General features: G+C 48.0%; 1 protein-coding gene across 2 annotated transcripts in view; it reads left to right on the forward strand.

The window, feature by feature from the left end:
* LOC137631240 (progesterone-induced-blocking factor 1-like) overlaps positions 1-20,920 on the forward strand; it is a 113,216-nt gene that overhangs the window by 11,115 nt on the left and 81,181 nt on the right. Inside the window, exons 2-4 of one of the 2 annotated variants that reach the window (XM_068363022.1) lie at positions 260-453; positions 963-1,086; positions 11,282-11,473. In XM_068363022.1, the coding sequence (XP_068219123.1) occupies positions 992-1,086; positions 11,282-11,473 (287 nt within the window). In that variant the 5' untranslated portion in view covers positions 260-453; positions 963-991. The remainder of the gene's footprint in view (positions 1-259; positions 454-962; positions 1,087-11,281; positions 11,474-20,920) is intronic. The other variant, XM_068363021.1, reaches the window with a different exon arrangement.

Genomic DNA, 20,920 nt, shown 5'->3' on the forward strand with positions numbered 1-20,920 from the left:
ACCTCTAAGTGAAGTGAAGCAAGTCACCGGTGTGTGGAGGGGGGAGGGGTAGCAAGCTACCCTTCCCCACCCCCCACTAACTAGCGCGGGGGTAATTAACCCTCTAAAACTATTGGCTCGTCATTTCAGCTGCGCTAAAAGGTATTCTCTAAATATCTAAGATTTGTATGGTTAGGAAAAATACAAATTATCTTCGAATTTGTCATATACCAAAGATTTTGAAAATGTGACTGAAATATGCAATGGTTTACTTCCATAGTAAGACGGAAAGGAAGGAGCTTGTTGTTGATGAGGAGATCGTGAAGTAATGTGGAAGTTCTACCACTGAAGTATAGACTCAGATCTCAAAGATAGAGATACCTACCTGTCATAATGAAGGATGACGCAAAACATGGAGTAGCCAATCGTCAGAAGTTTTAGAACTTAGAATGCCCAGAAAAGAATGGAAAAGAGGTATAGTATTAACATGGAGCTAAATCAAATAGAAATTAAAGTAGAAAGTGCACCAGATTTAAAAGAAATAGAACTCTGTTCTCTTCTAACCATAGAAAGGAAAAAGCCAAAATTTTTTTTTAGTGGTGATGGTTTGTGGTTGGGGCATTAATTCTGCAGTTTATCTTCCTTGAAATGAGTTTCTGCAATGAGTAGATAAACACTTGAAACAAATAGTTCCTAAGATTTATTCACATGCACATACAGATAGCTTCATTTACTCACTACTCACTGGGAGTACATTGTAATCAGAAGCTGGGAGTCCTGATTTTACTACTTTGTTCTTGTCATATTATGCAATAATGATTTTTATTGGGTGTGAAAGGTTTTTAGAAATTATAATTTTTTAACATAGAGGACATTATACCGGTATGTATTCTTTGAGTAATATTTTGATGTCTAGAAACAGATTGTAGAGAGGCCTTAGAATGGATCTCTTAAAAAATTAATTGACTTATTTGTTTTTACAGGTGGTTATGAAAATGTGTAAATTTCTAAGATGTCAGGAGAAGCTAGTGTTGAGGTATCAGTTCCAACAGATTTGACTGTGACAAGTGATGGTGAAAGTGAAGAGGGATATGCAGCAAGTAGGAGGTATTTATGTGTTCGTTCTTTCGTTTATTTTCAACTATATATTTCAGAAATAATGTTTTGATTTTTCAAAGGCTTCCATTCAGCCACATACATGGGCCTCATAGAGATTAGCTATAGCATTTAGATATTCTAAGAGATAAAAGCCATACTGATGAAGTTGACTATTTAAAATTAGGCAAAGTACTGATGCAGGACTATTGGTAATCAAGGATAAACTGCTAATCTGAGTATATTGCAGTTGTTCATTTGACTGAATAAATGGAGATGTGATATTTTGTTTGTTTCTTATTACGTAATCAGGGATAACCATCGAGGAATTTTTATATCAGGCTCATTTCTGTTTTTATGTTAGCGATAAACCTCAAAGTTTTTCAATATTAAACTTACCCGACGATCATATAGCTGCATCCCTGCTGCCCGACAGAAAAAACCTACGGGCGGAATACGCCAGCGATCGCTATACAGGTGGGGGTGTACATCAACAGCGCCATCTGTCAAGTAGGTACTCAAGTACTCGATGTCAACAAAGAACCAATTTTCCCTCTGTCGTGCCACTGGCAAGACCTACTAAATACGCCGTCCCTAACTGGATTTGTTTTCACAACGATTTGGTGAAGTACACTATTCCAGTTTTGAGCTTTCGCTATGCAGGGGTTTTATCTTCATTTCAAAACTTGAACTCGTTTTGGATAGATTTAATTATGGTGACGAAGAGAGTATGGACTCTCTTTCACTTTTAAATGGCCGACCCTTCCCTTAGACGGAAGTGTTGGTGACGAAGAGAGTATGGACTCTCTTTCACTTTTAAATGGCCGACCCTTCCCTTAGACGGAAGTGTGTTTAGGTTTTTGGTAATTTTGCTTAACAAGTTATAGATCTATTTATTTTATATCTCTCCGCCTTTATAGGCCTCTTCGATTAACTTTCCATTTATTATAAACTTATAAAAATTAATTTTTATGTTTGTTTATATGCGACCTTTCCTAATAGTAGGCGGTCCTTACTTGGAACCGAAGTCATTTAACATTGAGCCCGTCATATCGTATTTACCTTTTAAGAATTTAATACTTTTTTAATTTTAATGTTTTATGAAAGAATTTCTTTGATAGTCTCGTACTGTTTTCAAAGATGAACTAACGTTTAGTTTTTTAGTCTCCGCAGTTGTTGACGTTCAGAACGTTCAACTTGCGCTCTATCGTTACGATAGAGAGAGAGTGTTTCACGGTTTCACGTTGCAGTAAGAGTAAACCGATTCTAGCGTTTCGTTCATTCTTTCTTAGCTTAAATGGTTTAAATTCTAAATAAAGGAACTTTTTATTTGGGAAACCTTTCAGTTTTTTCCTTTAGCAAATAACATGTTTTAACGATATATAATTGGGCTCTTCTCTCAGGTGCTAAGTCAAGAGAGAAGAGAGAGAGAGATAGAGACGGAGGGAGAGAGAGGAGAATAAACGTTTCGTTCAAGCGGGTAACGTTGTTCTCGTTTTTTACTCTTCTCCCTAGTCGCTGTAGGGGAAGAAGGTAAAACGTTTCTAGAGTTTTATTCTTGTTCCCAGGCTTTATGCGGTGAGAGATTTTAAACGTAGTTTATTTGATCTAGTGTTTAGTCTCTTTTCCAGCCACTGAATTCTTTATCTTTATTTATGTTTTTCTGTTGCATTGTAAAACTGTTTTCGCAATTACTACCTTTTAATGAAGGATAGGATTGCGTGTTTCAGGTAGAAATCAGTTAAAGTTTCGATTTCAGTGAAATAAGTGCAAACAGAAAATCAAAAGTGATAAAGTGATATGCGCAAAGTGTTACAGTGTTGCGTTCGAGGGTTCGTCTGTTCGTGCCAGTTGTTCACCTAGTCCGGGACCTCTTACAAGCTCCCAAGCCCAGGGGAGAAGTAATGTCGAACGACTTATGGGTTCCACAGGCCTTGATCGACGAACAGACGTTTTTCCCTCCGTGGTTTCGGGCGTATCTACACACGTTGCCGACGTGAGATCGCCCCACCCACACAAAGACGAGAGAGCCCATTTATTCCTCGTCTGCGGAAGAGGTTTCTCGTAGAAACCATGGACCAAATCTTGCAGCTTTTTAAGTGCAAGTCGGTCCCTTCCGCGCAAGTCCAACGGCTTAGGTGTAGCCACTGGGTCAGTTCGGACTCGCTGCAGTCATCCGACGACTGCACACCTCCCAAGAGAGGCAAGGTGGTACCGCAACAGGCAGTAACTCCGTCTGTTGCCGCACCAGCTGTTTTAGACCCTCAGTCACAACGGACAGTAGCTCCGTTTGTTGCCGTTTTTTGTAGACCCTAGTGGTCTTTACTGCAGTCTATGCAGACTCAGTTAGCTGCGGTTATGCAGGAGTTCGTGCGGAGAAGGTTTACACTGCTCTCGTTAGCCTACAACCTGCCACGGTTGTGCGCCCAGCTCACGCTGAGGCTGCCTGCTCCCACACTCCGGCTGCGGAGAGCTCCACCTCCGATGCGCAACCGACCCTGCCAGACGCATGTTAACGTTAGCCGACGTGCGGCTCCCTCCGTTAACATGCGTGAGCTACCGCATCAGCAGTGGGAAGGTGGAGTCAAGCTGCCGTGTTTTGACGCGATGCGTTAGTTTCCGCAACCCACGGCAGTCCCCACCACGCACCACCACTCCGCTTTGGTTGTTGCCTGCTCCCACACTCCGACTGCGGAGAAGGTTGACGATGCACCCGTTGGCCTACAGCCTGCCACGGTTGTGCGCCCAGCATGGCTACCTGCTCCCACACTCTTGTTGTGAGAGCTCCTCCACCCATGCGCAGTCGACCCTGCCAGACGCATTCTGACTCCCACAGACACACGGAGCACTCCGTTGCCGGGCGTGAGCTACCACAAGCTGCCATGTTTTGACACGGTGTGTCAGCCTCCGCAACCCACTGTGGTTACCGCCACTCGCCCGCAGCAGACTAGTCAGTCAGGAGTTGAGGCTTCCCCACACAGCTTTGGTTGTTGCTAGCTCACAGACTGTCAAGCAGTTACATGACGTTGCCTTCTGGTCTGCTACTAATGCACCAGTGCTGTATGTCCTCACGCACCTGTTGTGGTTGACAGTTCAGTTTTTGACAGTTTACAGACTGTCAAGCAGTTACATAACGTTGCCTTCTGGTCTGCTGCTTATGCACCAGTGAAACCCTCACTGAGTTAACCTAGCTTTTCTCGGACATGGTTCCTGTAGATGAGAAAGTGCTGTTCTCCCTCCTTCTGATATTCCTTTGAGGACTCTGTCATTTGGAGAGGAGCCTTAAGCTGCTTAGCCTCCTATGGACTTGAATTAAAGCATAACAATGCTTCCAGGGATGGTAAATGGTTCCGCTTCAGTCGCTAACCCCGTCTGTTGCCACACCTGCTCCCATAGACCCTAATGGGCTTTGTTGCAAGACATGCAGTCCTAGCTTGTGTCCTTGATAGAGGATTTTTTACGGAGAAGAACCTTCTAGCCAACAACCTTCCTACCGGTTGGTTGTACGCCCTGTTGACGCTGAGGTATCCTACTCACGTCCGCCAGTTGAGATGGTTCCTCCACCGGTGCGACCCAGTGTGGGTTGCCAGTCGCACTCTCGGAGGTGGTTGTGGACGTTCAGTGTGTCACTAGGAAGACGTTCAACAACCAGCAGAGGTGACTTGTTGTGACGCAGTGCGGCAACCTCAGCAACCCGGTAGGGGGTTGACTGCACAACCCAGACAGTCTAGACAGTTTCGGGTTGACGCTGTACTTCCTCGCGTCCCCATGGTTGACAGTTCACAGACTGTGCAGCAGTACCATGATCTTGTGTCAGGCTCCGTCACGCATCCACCAGTGCGACCGGATTCAGCGAGTCAGACGTTGCCCACTCCGTTGCCGTTTCCTCATCAGTTTCGGATGAGGAACCCTCTGATGAGGACATTGCTGAGCAAGACGATCAACCCCCAGCCCTGCTATCCATCCAGAAGATGCTGAAGAAGGAACACTGCCCTGTCAGGCTGTGGATGAGTCTGGTTAGGACACTCATCCGTGGTTCAATTTGTGTCACTTGGAAGACTACATCTCCGTCCTCTTCTGTATCATCTAGCTTTTCATTGGAAAAGGACAAGACGCTAGAAGCGGTCTCGATCCCGGTTTCCGGAAAGATAAAGTCTAGTCTGACTTGGTGAAATGACTTTATCAACCTTTGAAAGGGTCTTCCCCTGACTGTTCAGACTCCCAACCACGTTCTCTTCTCGGACGCATCGGACGTAGGCTGGGGTGCGACATTAGGCGGTAGGGAATGCTCGGGATTATGGAACTCGAGTCAAAGGACAATGCATTTCAACTGCAAGAAGCTTCTGGCAGTACGTCTGACCTGGAAAAGCTTCAGGTCTCTCCTTCAAGGCAAAGTGGTGGAGGTGAACACGGTCAACTCCCTGCTTTGACGTACATCTCCAAGCAAGGAGGGACCTACTCTCTGACATGGTACGAGTTCGCAAGTGACCTCCTCTCCTGTTCAACAGGTCTAGACTTTTCACCAGTAACGAGGTTCATCCAAGGCAACTTGAATGTCATAGCAGATTGTCTCAGTAGGAAGGGACAAATAATTCCAACATATTGGACCCTCCACAAGGATGTATGCAAGAGACTTTTGGCCACCTGGGGCCAGCCAACCATAGATCTCTTCGCAACCTCGATGACCAAGAGGCTCCCAATACTTTGCTCACCTATCCCGGACTCAGCAGTAGTTCATATAGATGCCTTTCTACTAGATTGGTCACATCTAGATCTATATGCATTCCCTCCGTTCTAGATTGTCAACAAGGTACTGCAGAAGTTCGCCTCTCACGAAGGGACAAAGTTGACGCTAGTTGCTTCCCTCTGGCCCGCGAGAGAATAACTCACCGAGGTACTTCGATGGCTAGTAGACGTTCCCAGAACACTTCCCCTAAGGGTGGACCTGCTACGTCTGCCACGCGTAAAGAAGGTACTCCAAGGCCTCTACGCTCTTCGTATGACTGCCTTCAGAATATCGAAAGACTCTCGAGAACTAGAGGTTTTTCGAAGGAGGCAACCAGAGCGATTGCTAGAGCAAGGAGAACATCCACCCTTAGAGTCTACCAATCGAAGTGGGAAATCTTCTGAAACTGGTGCAAGTCAGTAGCCGTATCCTCGACCAGTACCTCTGTAACTCAAATAGCTGACTTCCTCTTATATCTGAGGAAAGAACGATCTCTTTCAGCTCCCACTATCAAGGGTTACAAAAGCATGTTGGCATCAGTCTTCCGTCACAGAGGCTTAGATCTTTCCAACAATAAAGATCTTCAGGACCTCCTCAAGTCTTTTGAGACCACGAAGGAGCGTCGTTTGGTTACACCTGGTTGGAATTTAGACGTGGTTCTAAGATTCCTTATGTCAGACAGGTTCGAACCACTTCAATCAGCCTCCCTGAAAGATCTCACCTTTAAGACTCTTTTCCTGATATGCTTTACCACAGCTAAAAGAGTCAGTGAGATTCATGCCTTCAGCAAGAACATCGGATTCTCATCCGAAACGGCTACATGTTCTACAACTTGGTTTTCTAGCCAAACACGAGCTGCCTTCTCGGCCTTGACCAATATCGTTCGATATTCCAAACTTATCGTATGGTTGGAAATGAACTAGAAAGAGTATTATGTCCTGTAAGAGCTCTTAAGTTCTATTTTAAAAACCTTTACGAGGCCCGTCTGAAGCTTTATGGTGTTCAGTTAAGAATCCATCTTTGCCTATGTCAGAGAATTCTTTATCCTATTTTATCAGACTGTTAATACGAGAAGCTCATTCCCTTCTGAATGAGGAAGACCAAGCTTGGCTGAAGGTAAGGACACACGAAGTTAGAGCTGTCACAACTTCCGTGGTCTTTAAACAAAATAGATCTCTGCAAAGTATATTCGACGCAACCTATTGGAAAAGCAAATCAGTGTTCGCGTCTTTTATCTTAAGAATGTCCAGTCTCTTTACGAGAACTGCTACACTCTGGGACCATTCGTAGCAACGAGTGCAGTAGTGGTGGGGGCTCCACCACTACAATTCCCTAATTCCAGAACCTTTTTAATCTTTCTCTTGAAATATTTTTGGGTTGTCCGGAAGGCTAAGAAGCCTTTCGCATCCTACTTGATTTGGCGGGTGGTCAAAATCATTTCTTGAGAAGCGCCTAGATTAGAGGTTTTGATGAGGACCTTTAGTATGGGTTGCAACCCTTCATACTTCAGCTCCTAGGAGTCGCTCAGCATCCTATGAGGATCGTGAGGCTCAGTAAGGAAGACGTACAGTGATACCTCGGTACTCGACCATAATCCGTTCGAGATCCGTGTTCGACCTCCGATTTGTTCGAGTACCGAATTTTTTTTCCCCATAAGAAATAATGGTATATATTCTATTCCGTTCCCAAGCACTCGAACAGGCCCAAAATATTAATAAAACGTGTACCTAAACAACAATAATTATCTAAATGTGTATGAAATTGGTCAGAAAATCCTATAAAACAATTTTAAACCATTTACTGTACTAAAATAAAACAATTTTAAACCATTTTCTGTACTGTAGTGAACATACCTTTGAGCAGCGGTTCGATGGCATACAGGGATGGATGTGGAGAGGATGGAAGGGGGAGGTTACTGCTTGGAAGGAGAGTCCCCTTCCATGATGTGGCGGGGTAGTTCTCCTTCAGGAGTTGTTTCTCTCTCCAATGAAAGGGTGGGCAGATCTATTTCAGGGGTTTCTTCTCTTCTTTGTCTCTTCTTTGGAGGAGAAACAGGCTTTGATGTAGCAGCTTTCTTTTCTTTTGTGAAAAACTGGTCTATTGTTAATTGTTTCTTCCTCCTCTGCAGTATTCTTCGAAAATGATACATGACACTATCATTAAACATATGCACTGCCCGGTTTGCTACTGCAATTTCTGGGTGGTATTTTTCAGCAAAAGCCTGCACATCTGCCCACTTGGAACAAATTTCATTGATGAGAGAACTTGGAACATCCTCCCTTACCTCATCCTCTTCTGAAGATTCCTGCTCCACAATCAGATCCTGCTGCTGTTGTTGTTGCAGGTGCAACAATTCCTCCACAGTCAACTCGGTAGAATGGCTTTCTACAAGCTCATCAATATCATCCTTGTCGACCTCAAGCCCCAAACTCCTGCCCATGACAACAATTTCCTCAACGACATCAGTGTCATCAGAAATTACAGGGGTAGCAGTGCTTGGACCCGCCTCTGGTTGGAAACCTTCAAACTCCCTCTCTGTGACACATGATGGCCACAGCTTACGCCAGGCAGAGTTCAATGTCCTATAGGTCACACCTCGCCAAGCTTGGTCAATCATGTTAACAGAGTTGAGGATGCTGAAGTGTTCCTTCCAGAATTCCTTTAGGGTCAACTTCGTGTCACTGGTCACTTCAAAACACTTTCTGAAAAGGGCCTTGGTATAGAGTTTTTTGAAGTTTGAAATGACCTGTTGGTCCATGGGCTGGAGTATGGGAGTAGTATTGGGGGGCAAGAATTTGATTTTGATAAAGCTGTATTCTTCTTTCAAGTCATCCTCGAGACCTGGAGGATGTGCAGGAGCATTGTCCATAACCAGAAGACATTTCATTGGCAAGCTCTTTTCAATGAGGTAAGCCTTAACCTGGGGGGCAAACACTTCGTTTATCCACTCAGTAAAGAATTGTCTTGTGACCCAAGATTTAGTGTTCGAGCGCCACATAACTGGTAGTGCACTTTTACAAATATTATTTCGTTTGAACACCCGGGGGTTGTCCGAGTGGTACACTAACAAGGGTTTGATCTTGCAATCGCCACTTGCATTTGCACACAGCAACAATGTTAGCCTATCTTTCATTGGCTTGTGACCTGGCATCTTCGTCTCGTCCTTGGTAATGTACGTATTGGCTGGCATTTTCTTCCAAAATAACCCAGTCTCATCACAATTAAAGACTTGTTGTGCGATCAAATTTTGTTCATTTATGTACCGATCGAATTCCCCCACGTATTTATCGGCTGCAATTTGATCCGAACTAGCTGCCTCCCCATGCCTAGTAACACGATGAATACCTGTTCTATTACGAAACTTTTCAAACCAACCCCTGCTCGCTTTAAATGTAAATGAATCACTTTCACTGGTACTCGGACTTTTCTTCACTAATTCTTCATAGATATGCAACGCTTTTTCACAAATGAACGCTTCACTAACACTTTCCCCGGCCAACTGTTTTTCTTTAATAAATATTAAAAGCAACTTTTCCATCTCCTCAATCACTTGTGGCCTTTGCTTAGTTACCGCCGTAACTCCCGTTGCAACATTCGCCTTCTTAATCATTTCTTTATGCTTTAAAAACGTAGAAATGGTCGACTTCGCCATTCCGTATTCTACCGCTAAATCGGACACTCGTACACCATTCTCATATTTCGCTATAATTTCCTTCTTCAACTCGATCGTTGTTCGCACTGTTTTCCTCTTCTCCTTCCCCTTAACACTCATTACTTTCTTGGGACTCATTATGAAAGCTAAAAAAGCAATTAAAAGCACTGAAAATCACTAAATCACAACGAATGCTGATCGCGCGTTGTCTGAGTGACGCTCTCGAGAGAACTGATGCTTCCCGAACAAGCGAGAGTGGCCGAGATGGCGCGATCATCACAAAGCCCATGCGGTCGTCACGTGTTCGGCTGGTCGAGTACCGAATTTTTGGTCGAGCACCGCAGCAAAAATTTCTCGAAAATTTTGGTCGAACTCCGAATTGTTCGAGTATAGAGTCGTTCGACTACCGAGGTATCACTGTACTTAAAAAGGCAGAGTAATTGTTCAAGTCGTCTTCCTTACCAGGTACTTATTTATTTTATGCTTGTTATTTTGAATAACTGCTAAAATGAAATACGGAATACTTAGCTCATAATAATGTCAACATGTAATGCTGGTCTCTACCCACCCCCCTGGGTGTGAATCAGCTTTATGATCGTCGGGTAAGTTTAATATTGAAAAATGTTATTTTCCTTAGTAAAATAAATTTTTGAATATACTTACCCGATGATCATAAATTAAAGGACCCACCCTTCCTCCCCAATAGAGACCCAGTGGACAGAGGAGAAAATTGGTTCTTTGTTGACATCGAGTACTTGAGTACCTACTTGACAGATGGCGCTGTTGATGTACACCCCCACCTGTATAGCGATCGCTGGCGTATTCCGCCCGTAGGTTTTTTCTGTCGGGCAGCAGGGATGCAGCTATATGATCGTCGGGTAAGTATATTCAAAAATTTATTTTACTAAGGAAAATAACATTTTTATGAAAATTAAATCCTACTCTGGTAAGGGTAGTTATATGTAGTCTATGTGTAATGTTCTTCATGCTGTACAGTATTTTTGTAGGTGAATCATAAACTTTCGAAGTCAGTTTTTAATGTCTATTGTTTTTTATAGTTTGACAGTATTGTATTGGAAGTTATATTTCTTGTTTTCTCTTATAGGTATTCCTCCTGTGAGGCCAGTACTTTCTTCAATTCTTTTTTTATTTATGTAGTATATATATGCAGTGTCAATTAATTGGTATGTGAAACAGAACCCACATTTAAAACAAAATTCAAAGAGATTAAAGTCAGGCATCATTGTGCTATTTTTGTGTGTGTATGAAATGCAGTATGGTCATGTTAATGATGGACAATAGTTGATTCATTGTTACATATGTAGTGGACCACACTAGAATTCTGCTGTAGTATGAAGGGATGGCAATGAATATTAATTGAATGTTTTCTTTTTATGGTTAGGATAATCTTTTCTTTTTCTTTTATTTTTATTTCTTAATACCTTGTGTTGTACAAGGTATTATCTGAAGTAGTAGTGATGCAGGCAATATTATGTATACAGCATTCTTTAATGCTTGATTGTCATTAGACATTTGTGATCCAAGGACTTCAGGAATTCAGCTATGCAGCCTACAATTTTCCTTTCATTTTATCTCTGACTTTTTTTTTTACAGTTATATTTTTTAATGTTATTGAAAACTAGACAATATGCTTAAGAAGTTAAAATTGTCCACATGAGTATCCTTAATCAGGAGAATGAATAGCATGAAGTTGTATACAGTAGAGAGTAATATTACGTAAGCAATAATGTCCCTCTCATTCCTGGTTTGGATCTTGATAGTATAACTAATGATAAGGTTTTGCATTACTGATTTACCTTTTTTTCCAGACATGCAAGAGAGCTCCAAACATTGGCAGCTGAAAGAGCAGAACTTCAACGTACAGTAGAAAAGCAGAAGCTTGAACTGCAGAGTAGAGATGCACAGATAGCTGCTCTAAATGCACAGCATGAAGCTGCTGTTGCAAATGCAATCACTCGTAAAAACAATGATATAAGTTCTAAGCAGATTCAAGTTAACAGGTATGGCATTAAACTGATAAGAGATTTTTTTTTTCAGAAGAATTAATGAAAATCAGTAATTTTTATCATTGAGAGTGCCACACCAATAGTCATTTGTTCCGTAACTGAAATACAAACCACGCTATTTAATATGGGTAATTACTTTCGGCGTAGCTGAAATGATGAGCCATTAGATTTTTAACGAGGGTTTACTATCCCACCGCTAGTTAGCGGGGGGTAGGGAAGGGTAGCTTGCTACCCCCCCCCCCCCCACCACCACCACCACCACCACCACCACCACCACCACACACCTCTGATTTAGCTCACTTTGCTATCGGCTCGGGTGACGGTCGGACGTGTCCGCTTTCACCCTCGCTTTTGTTGATCAGCCATTATTAATATTTCTTTGCTCTTTCTTTTTCCAGATTGTTTGTGAAGTTGGCCTCTGCTATCATGCGTAAGTGTCCTGGTTTACCTGACCGCCCTTGTGGCACATTTATGTCGGCGGTCGACACAGATCCCCACACCTTGTGTCCTCATTGTAGGGGCCAACGGTGTGATAGTGTTAACGTATGTGGTGAGTGTAGGGAGTGGTCTACCTCCCAGTGGGAGAGGTTTTCTCGGCACCAGAAGAAGAAGTCCAAACGCGATATTTCTCCTTCAATGGTTTCTTTGAATAGAGAAAATCCCAAGGACTCTTCCTCCATTGCCCAAACCTCCTCCGAACCTCCAACTCGATCGGTTTCTCCCGAGAAGCCGTCGAGTGATAGTGTAGACCGTAGTTCTGTTGACCGATCCCGGGTTGTGGGAGAGGGAGTTGCCTCCCATAGCGAGGCAGCTCCTTCTCCTCCCCCGGAGGAGGATATTTCTTTGTCTGTTAATAATAATGATTTATTACAGCTTTGGGTGCCTTGGGGCTTCAGGGTTCGCCCTCCAAGGAAGCTGTTTGACATGATCAAGTTGGGAGCAGCTGTCAAACAGTCACCGACGGTAGCAGAGATCGATCCTCTGTCTATCGTCGACGTTGTTGTGACAGAGGCTTCTGATGTGTTATCTCAAACTTCTGCTCCTGATGTTGCTGCGGTAGCTGAAGGCTTAGTTTCCCCCTCCGAACATCCTTCGAGGGAGGAACTAAGTCCTACGGTCTCTCCTGCCGGTGATTCTCCCCCTTGGGGGAGTTCACTCACAAGAGACTCCTCTTCGGAGGACTGCTGATGGTCAGCCCGCTGACCCTACGGCCCCCAGAGGGCGTATAAGGCGGAAAGCCCGCCTTCCCCTTCGCCGTAGAGGTCTTCCTTCACCTCACAAGGGTGTTAGGAGGCGCCTCTTCGGCTCGTCATCTCCACAGTCCTCCGCAGAAGAACCTCGTCGTCGTTCACCTATCCTGCCAGCTACCTGCTTGGACCTCTCCGGAGATCGTTCGCGATCTCCTTCGGTGGAAGGTCGTCCTTACACAGGACACGCTGACCTTCCACCCTCCAGACCTGCTGACTTGCCGTCGCCGTTCCTGGCTGCCGATGCGCTGTTGGCGCCATCACACCCTGTTATTAAACAGGCAACGGTCCCTTTGGGGCATAAGGGACTTGAGCACAAGATTGTGTCTCAGTCCCTTAAGCGCCAGGTACTCCATGCGCGCCAACGACCTGCAGCAGATGTTCCTGTCTTAGTGCGCCAGCGCTCGCGTGCACGCACTTGCTGTTGATCCTGCTATTACGCGCCAGGGTTCCCCTGCGTGCCCACGACCACCTGCGCGCCAGCGCGCCCCTGCAATAGCGCGCCAGCACTCTCCACTGGTTCCTGTTTTAGCGCACTAGCGCTCTCCTGCGCGTCAGTGCACAAAGGAAGTTCCAGAGATAGCGCACAGGCGCTCACTGGACCTCCAGCGCTCTCCAATGCCTCAACGCGTGACTGCGCACATGCGCACAACTGCTGTCGTTCCTGATATAGCGCGCCAGCGCACATCCCTGGAGTCTCCTGAGATAGTGCACAGGCGCTCACCAGGACTTCAGCACTCTCCAAACCGACAGCGCACTTCTGTGCACCCACATCTTGATGCGCGCCCACGATCTCCTGCGCGCCAGGCACGCCCACGATCTTCGGATCTGGGCGTAGTTCCAGTTGCTCCTGCTCGCCAGCGCCCACTGCTTCAGCCAGATGCACGCGGCGCGCGCCCGCTCACTAGAGATATTTCTCCTGCGCGCACGCCCAACGTTTTCGCCCTCACAGGCCCTTCGGCAAGATCCTGCGCGCCCGCGCGCGAACAATCGCCTTTGCGCGCCACCTATCATCGCCTGTTCAGGCCGCCATGCGCCATCGCTCACCCGCCCGCTCCCGCGCGCCATCGCTCTCCTGTGCGCCCATGCTCGCCCACGCGCGAACATTCTCCCGCGCGCGACCCAGGGCAGGGCCCATCGCGCAACCACCAGCGCGATTTGCATCGCGATCCCCAGAGCGATCATAGGCGCGATCCCACGCGTGAGGCCGCAGGACATCGCGTGGCCAGGTCATCATTGTCTCGTTTCCCACCCCGCAAGCGCAGAACAGCGTGCTTGTCGGAGGAGGGGAGATTTCCGGATACTGTAGGTCCAAGGACTCTTCTTCTTCTGTTTCAGCATCTTTTCAGGCGAACCCTCGTTTAGTTACTCCTTCTAGGAATCGAACGATCCCCTTCCCTCCAGAGGGAGTGACTGACAGCGCGACTGTCAGTCAGCAGCCCTGGTATGGTACCATTGTCAGAGCTCTCGTGTAGGCTTTTAAGCCTGTATTCTCTGACCCTGGTCACAAAACAGTGGCGGCTTCGTCTCCCCTGAAGAGGAAGAGAGGAGTTCCTTCCATGGTAACTTCTCCAAGGACGAAACTGTCTCCTCGGAGGTCCTTGAGGAAGGCTCCCTCTCCCCCCCAGACTTTCTCTCCCTCCCCTGCGGATGAGGATTTCCCGTCCTCTGGGGAGTCAGGTGAGGCGGGTCATTCCCCCATCGCACCAATGGGGGAAACCCCACCTCGCCCCGAGAAATCTTCTCAGGTAGGGGTTGAGAAGAGCCTTCCACCATCACTGCTGGAGTCCTGTATCCCTCCTAGGAGGGAGCCGAAGGACTCGAAGACTTTGCCTAAGTCTTCATCAAGGATTAGACAGGAGCCAGTCAAGCCCTCGGAGAACGTCCGCGAGTCCCCCCAGGAAGACCCTCTGGGGACAGGAGACTTTGCTGCCAGCCCTTCAGGAGGAGAGCTACAGGAGTCAGAACATGCGTTTTGGCAAGTTCTGACCCTCATGAGGAGTCTCAATGGGTTTCCGGATCCAGAGATTCCTCCTCGTGAGGGCAAGGACACGGTCTTGGACCGAGTCTATGGTACTCAGAGACCGTCGAGGGCCAGTGCGGCTTTCCCCTGGTCACAGGGGGTTAAGAGTGCCAGAGACAAGGTCGAAGGCCAGCTCTCTGAGCTAGCTTCCTCCAGCCAATCCAGCACCGGTAACAAGCTCCTCCTGCCTCCTCGCGTCCATCAGAGGAGGTACTTTGAGATCTTGGAGGAGACTTGTTTAGCTCTTCCTTTGCACCATTCTCTGGAAGAGCTTACCGGGGGAGTCCCTCTAGAGAGACTCTCCAACCGGCAGGTCTCGTATTTGGCAACGGAGATCCTGAGCCAGGAGAAGGTAACGAAGTGTGCCATGCAGGCTACTTCGTGGCTGGACATCTGGCTAGGGTCTCTGGGCATCCTGGTGCGGTCTGAGGACCTGTCCAAGGAAAGCACCAGGAAGGCCTTGGAGACCTTTTTGCTCTCAGGCACGCGTACCATCGAGTTTCTAGCCCACCAAGTCTCGATCTTGTGGGCTAACACTATCTTGAAACGACGGGACGCAGTGGCTGAGAGATTCCATCAAAAGGTCCCCAGTACTGACGTTAGCAGGCTCAGACATTCTTCCGTCCTCGGTAAGAATTTGTTTGAGCCTAAGGACGTGGAGCAGGCTGCTGAGAGGTGGAGGAAGTCCAACCAGGATTCCCTTCTCCATAGGGCCCTAACATCGAGGCCCTACAAACCTCCAGCTACCCAGCAACCACGTCCTGTCAAGAGTACGAAGAAGGTAGCTGCAGCGAAGACAAAAGTGTCTAAGCCCTTTCCTGTCAAGGACAAGAAGGGCAAAAAGTCCTCTAGGGTAGGAAAGAATCCTAGAGGGAGCGGCTGTGGCCGCAAACGCTAGGATTGGCAGTCCCCCTGCATGTCCACCAGTGGGGGGATGCCTGCAAAGTTGCACGACAAGGTGGCAGCAACTCGGGGCCGATCCCTGGACGATTTCAGTTATCAGTCAGGGATATCGCATCCCGTTCATGACATCTCTACCTCCCCTGACAGTGGATCCAGTGTCGTTGAGCTCCCTTGCCATGGGATCGGCAAGGGGGCAAGCCCTTCGGGCAGAAGTCCAGACCATGTTGAAGAAGGACGCTCTCCAAGAGGTAGTCAACGGGTCCCCAGGCTTCTTCAGTTGACTCTTTCTTGTAAAGAAGGTGTCTGGAGGCTGGAGACCAGTCATCGACCTCTCAGTCCTAAACAGGTTTGTCAAGCAGACCCCGTTCAGCATGGAGACGGCAGCCACGATCAGACTTGCCGTGAGACCGCAAGACTTCATGTGCATACTGGACCTGAAGGACGCGTACTTCCAGATCCCAGTCCATCCGTCTTCAAGGAAGTACTTAAGATTTTGCCTAGACAACAAGATCTACCAGTTCAAGGTGCTGTGTTTCGGTCTCTCCACAGCACCGCAGGTGTTCACCAGAGTGTTCACCCTAATATCTTCGTGAGCTCACAGGATCGGTATCCGTCTCCTCCGTTACCTGGACGACTGGCTGATCCTAGCAGACTCGGAGTCAGCCCTTCTTCGTCACCGAGACAAACTTCTGGGACTTTGCCAAGATTTAAGGATCATGGTAAATCTCGAGAAGTCCTTTCTGCTGCCCACTCAGAAACTGGTATACCTAGGCATGATCATAGACACCAATCTCCACAAAGCCTTCCCATCAGACGACAGGATAGCAAGGCGGATGAAGGTTGCAAGGCCTTTCCTCAGACGAGAAGAACTTCCAGCCCAATCGTGGTTACGTCTCCGCGGTCACCTCTCATCCCTGGCCCGTCTAGTTCCCAATGGTCGCCTCAGAATGAGATCTCTCCAGTGGCGACTCAAGTCCCGGTGAAATCAAGGTCACGATTCCCCGGACACTATGATCCCTATGGATTCTGCGGAACAGATGGACCTTAAGTGGTGGGTGGCAGACGAGAACCTACGAAAGGGAGTGGATCTTCACGTCCTCCCCCCGGATTTGATGTTGTTTTCGGACGCCTCAAAGAAAGGGTGGGGGGCTCACGTTCTGAACCACAGGACCTCAGGCCTGTGGTCAGAATCAGAAAAGTACCTCCACATAAACCTGCTAGAGATGAAGGCCATATTCCTGGCTCTTCAACAGTTCCAACAATACCTGGAGGGCCACTCTGTGGTGGTGATGAGCGACAACACCACGGTAGTGGCTTAGATCAACAAGCAGGGAGGTATCTTTTCAGAACAGCTATCCCATCTCGCAGTAGAGATACTGAGATGGACCGAAGTCCACTCGATTGCACTTTCGGCTCGCTTCATTCCAGGCAAGAGGAATGTGCTCGCCGACAGTCTGAGCAGAGCGACGCAGATAGTGAGTACCGAGTGGTCTTTGGATCGTCAAGTAGCCAACAAAGTCCTGACTTTGTGGGGTTCCCCGACTGTGGATCTGTTCGCTACAGCGCTGAACTTCAAACTTCCGCTGTACTGCTCCCCAGTCCCGGATCCCAAGGCTCTCTGGCAAGATGCCTTCCAACAACGGTGGGACAACATCGATGTCTACGCCTTTCCCCCGTTCTGTCTGATGAGGAGGGTGGTCAACAAGACCAGAATATTGGTCAATCTCTCGATGACCCTAATAGCTCTGCTATGGCATCACGCAGAATGGTTTCCGGACCTTCTGCAGCTCCTAACGGAGCTCCCGAGGGAACTCCCTCCACGACACGAGCTACTCAAACAACCACACATCTTTCACAAAGCCGTAGCTTCGCTTCGACTTCACGCCTGGAGACTATCCAGCATCTCCTCACTGAGAGAGGATTTTCGCAGCAAGTTGCGAATAGAATGTCTGGACACCTGCGTAGGTCATCCGCAGGGGTCTACCAGGCGAAGTGGCAAGTCTTCTTTGGTTGGTGTCGTGGAAGGGTTATCTCTCCACTCGATGCCACTATTCCAGCAATAGCGGAGTTCTTCGTGTATTTGCGGAAGGAAATGCGCCTTTCAGTCTCGGCAGTGAAAGGCTATCGCTCAGCCTTAAGTCTAGCCTTCAGGCTCAAAGGAGTGGACATTTCTTCCTCGCTGGAACTTTCCCTACTCATACGGAGTTATGAACTTACCTGGCCTCAGTCAGAAGTGAGACCTCCTCCATGGAACATGGTTCAAGTTCTCAGGTCTCTTAAGAGACCTCCCTATGAACCATTACGCCAGGCTTCAGATCGCCACCTTACTTGGAAGATGGTGTTCCTGGTAGCTTTGGCCTCGGCCAAGCGAGTCACCGAACTTCATGGTCTCTTATACGATGTCGCCCATTCAAGGGGATGGGGGGAGGTAACGTTCAGGTTCGTCCCTGAGTTTGTTGCCAAGACTCAGAATCCAGGAGTGCCGTACCCTCGGTTCGACTCTTTCCAGGTTTCGAGTCTTCATTCTGTAACAGATGACCCAGACCATCTCCTACTGTGCCCAGTAAGGAGTCTGAGGCTTTATATTAAGAGAACGGATGCAGTTCGTCCCCAGGTGCAAGCTTTGTTTGTGAGCACTGGGAAGACGAAGAGGAAGGTTACCAAGAATACCATCTCGGCCTGGATTCGCAAGGTAATACACCTATCCTTGAATCCTGACCCTCCTCCGTCACGTCGCCCTAGAGCACATGATGTCAGGGGCGTAGCTACGTCCCTGGCCTTCAAGAAGAACTATTCAGTGACGCAGGTCCTGCAAGCTGGGGTGTGGAAGCGTCAGACGACCTTCACAGCCCACTACCTGCAAGATGTGACACACAGGAGACTCGATACGTTCTCTATTGGCCCTGTGGTGGCTGCACAACAGCTGGTCTAAACCTTAGGCTCCTTAATGGACAAGTAGCAGAAGGTTGAGGGCATTGTTACCCAGTCTTAGTCTGCATGAATGAAAAGGTTTGGCGCTTATTCTTTTCTTCATCCTCCCCTCTTTTGGGGAAAGCAGCATCCTGGGTTCTCTGCATAGCTGACCTCAAACCACTGCAGGTAAACCATGCTTCCTTGTGTTCCTAGTATTAAGTTAATACTGTCACGTCCCCATTCCCTGACGAGGTGGTATTGGGAGAGTCCTAGCCTTTGAGTTCCATCTAAAGAACTCCAGGTCAACTTCCTAGGACGTGTCACATTGCATACCTTCACACACAGCTTATGTAGGCCGCAGCACTTGCACAGCAAGATGCTAGCGAGGTGCAGGGACTCCTTATTACTGAGTACTGACACACTCAAATATTGAGTCCGCGGGCAAAATCCAAAGCCAGTAATGGCCGGGACTTACCACCCTTCCTAAGGGGTGAGTCGCCCATATTAAATAGCGTGGTTTGTATTTCAGTTACGGAACAAATGACAAATTCGTAGATAATTTGTATATTTCCTAACTATACAAACCTTAGCTATTTAATCAAACTTGCCTGCCAGCCCTGTCTCCCATGAAAGTCCTACCTCTAAGCAAAGTGAGCTAAATCACAGGTGTGTGTGAGGGGGCGGGGTAACAAGCTACCCCTCCCTACCCCCCGCTAACTTGCGGTGGGGTAGTAAACCCTCGTTAAAAATCTAATGGCTCGTCATTTCAACTACGCCGAAAGTAATTACCCATATTAAATAGCTAAGGTTTGTATAGTTAGGAAAAATACAATTGTTCCGTAACCAAAATACAAACCACGCTATTTACATTGGGTTTATCTTTTAGCGCAGCTGAAATGACGAGCCAATAGTTTTAACGAGGGTTAATTACCCCCGCGCTAGTTAGCGGGGGGTAGGGGAAGGGTAGCTTGCTACCCCTCCCCCCCCCACGCACCGGTGACTTGCTTCACTTCACTTTTGGCTTGGCGATGAACAGACGTGTCTGTCCATCGTCCTCGTTGACAGCCTTTAATCTTTTTTCTGCTTTTTCTCTACGGCTTGTGTGTGTGTTTGAAGTTGACTACCTAATTTATCTTTGCTATGCGTACGTGCCCTGGTGTTGCCGGCCGCCCTTGTGGGACCTTTATGTCGGCCTTGGATACGGATCCTCACACCCTTTGCCCTCAGTGTCGGGGCCGACGGTGTGACCAGGAAAACGTGTAGTGAGTGTAGGTAGTGGTCTGCCTCCCAGTGGGAGAGGTTTGGCCGTCGGCGTAAGAAGAAGTCCAAGAGAGACCGTTCTCCTTCGGGGGTTGCCTTGAAGGAGGAGGGTTCTCGGGACTCTTCTTTCGCCGCCCAAACCTCCTCCGAAGCTCCCCCTCGTCCGGCTCCTAAGGAGAATCGGCCGAGTGGTAGCGCAGGCCCTAGTTCTGTTTCCCGACTTTGGGTGGGGGGAGAGGGCGTCGCCTCCCATAGCGGGGCGGTTCCCCCTCCTCCTCCGGGGGAGGTTATTGATAATTCGTTGTCTGTTGATGATCTTTTACAGATTTGGGCTTCCCTGGGGCTTAAGGGCTTGCCCTCCAGGGTCGCCTTGATTGACCTTGTCTCGTTGGGGGCCGCCGTTAAGCAGTCGCCGGCGGTAGCAGAGGTAGACCCTCTGTCTATCGTCGACGTCGTGGTGGCAGAGGCCTCCGACGGGGCGGAGCAATCCTCTGCAGGTGCAGTTGAGGATGTTGGTGCTGACGGCTCTCCTCCCCCTTCCGTACATTCTTCGAAGGGGGAAGTGAGTCCTACGGGCTCTTCTGCTGTTCAGCTTCCTTCTAAGGGGAGTGCCTTGACTGAGACTCCCCTTCGGAGGACTGATGGTCCTGATGATCTTCCCCGTGGCCGCCTTCGCCGTAAGGCTCACCGTCCGCTGCGTCGCAAGGGCCTCCCTTCCCCTTATAAGGGGGTTAAGAGGTGCCTTTTTGGATCTTCTTCCTCCGAAGGGGACTCTCCTCGTCATACTCAGCCTACAGCTCCTGCTCCTTTGGACCTCTCTGCGGACCGTTCTCCTACTCCTGCTAGAACTTCACCTTCTGGGGACCTCGTCACCCGACGGGCAACGCTCCCTTCGGGGCAAAGGGATTCTTCCCTTTGACGTGCAGCGTTAGAGCACAGGCGCTCTCCTGCTCGTCAGCGCTCTCCTTCTCCTGCTCGCCCTTCTGCAGTGTTAGCGCACAGGCGCTCTCCTGCTCGTCAGCGCTCTTCTGAGCGTCAGCGCTCTTTTGAGGATCATCGCCCTCTTGCTCGCCAGCGCTCCCCTGTGGTCTCTGA

The sequence above is a fragment of the Palaemon carinicauda genome, chromosome 39 (assembly GCF_036898095.1).
Source record: "Palaemon carinicauda isolate YSFRI2023 chromosome 39, ASM3689809v2, whole genome shotgun sequence".
Taxonomy (NCBI): Eukaryota; Metazoa; Arthropoda; class Malacostraca; order Decapoda; family Palaemonidae; genus Palaemon; species Palaemon carinicauda.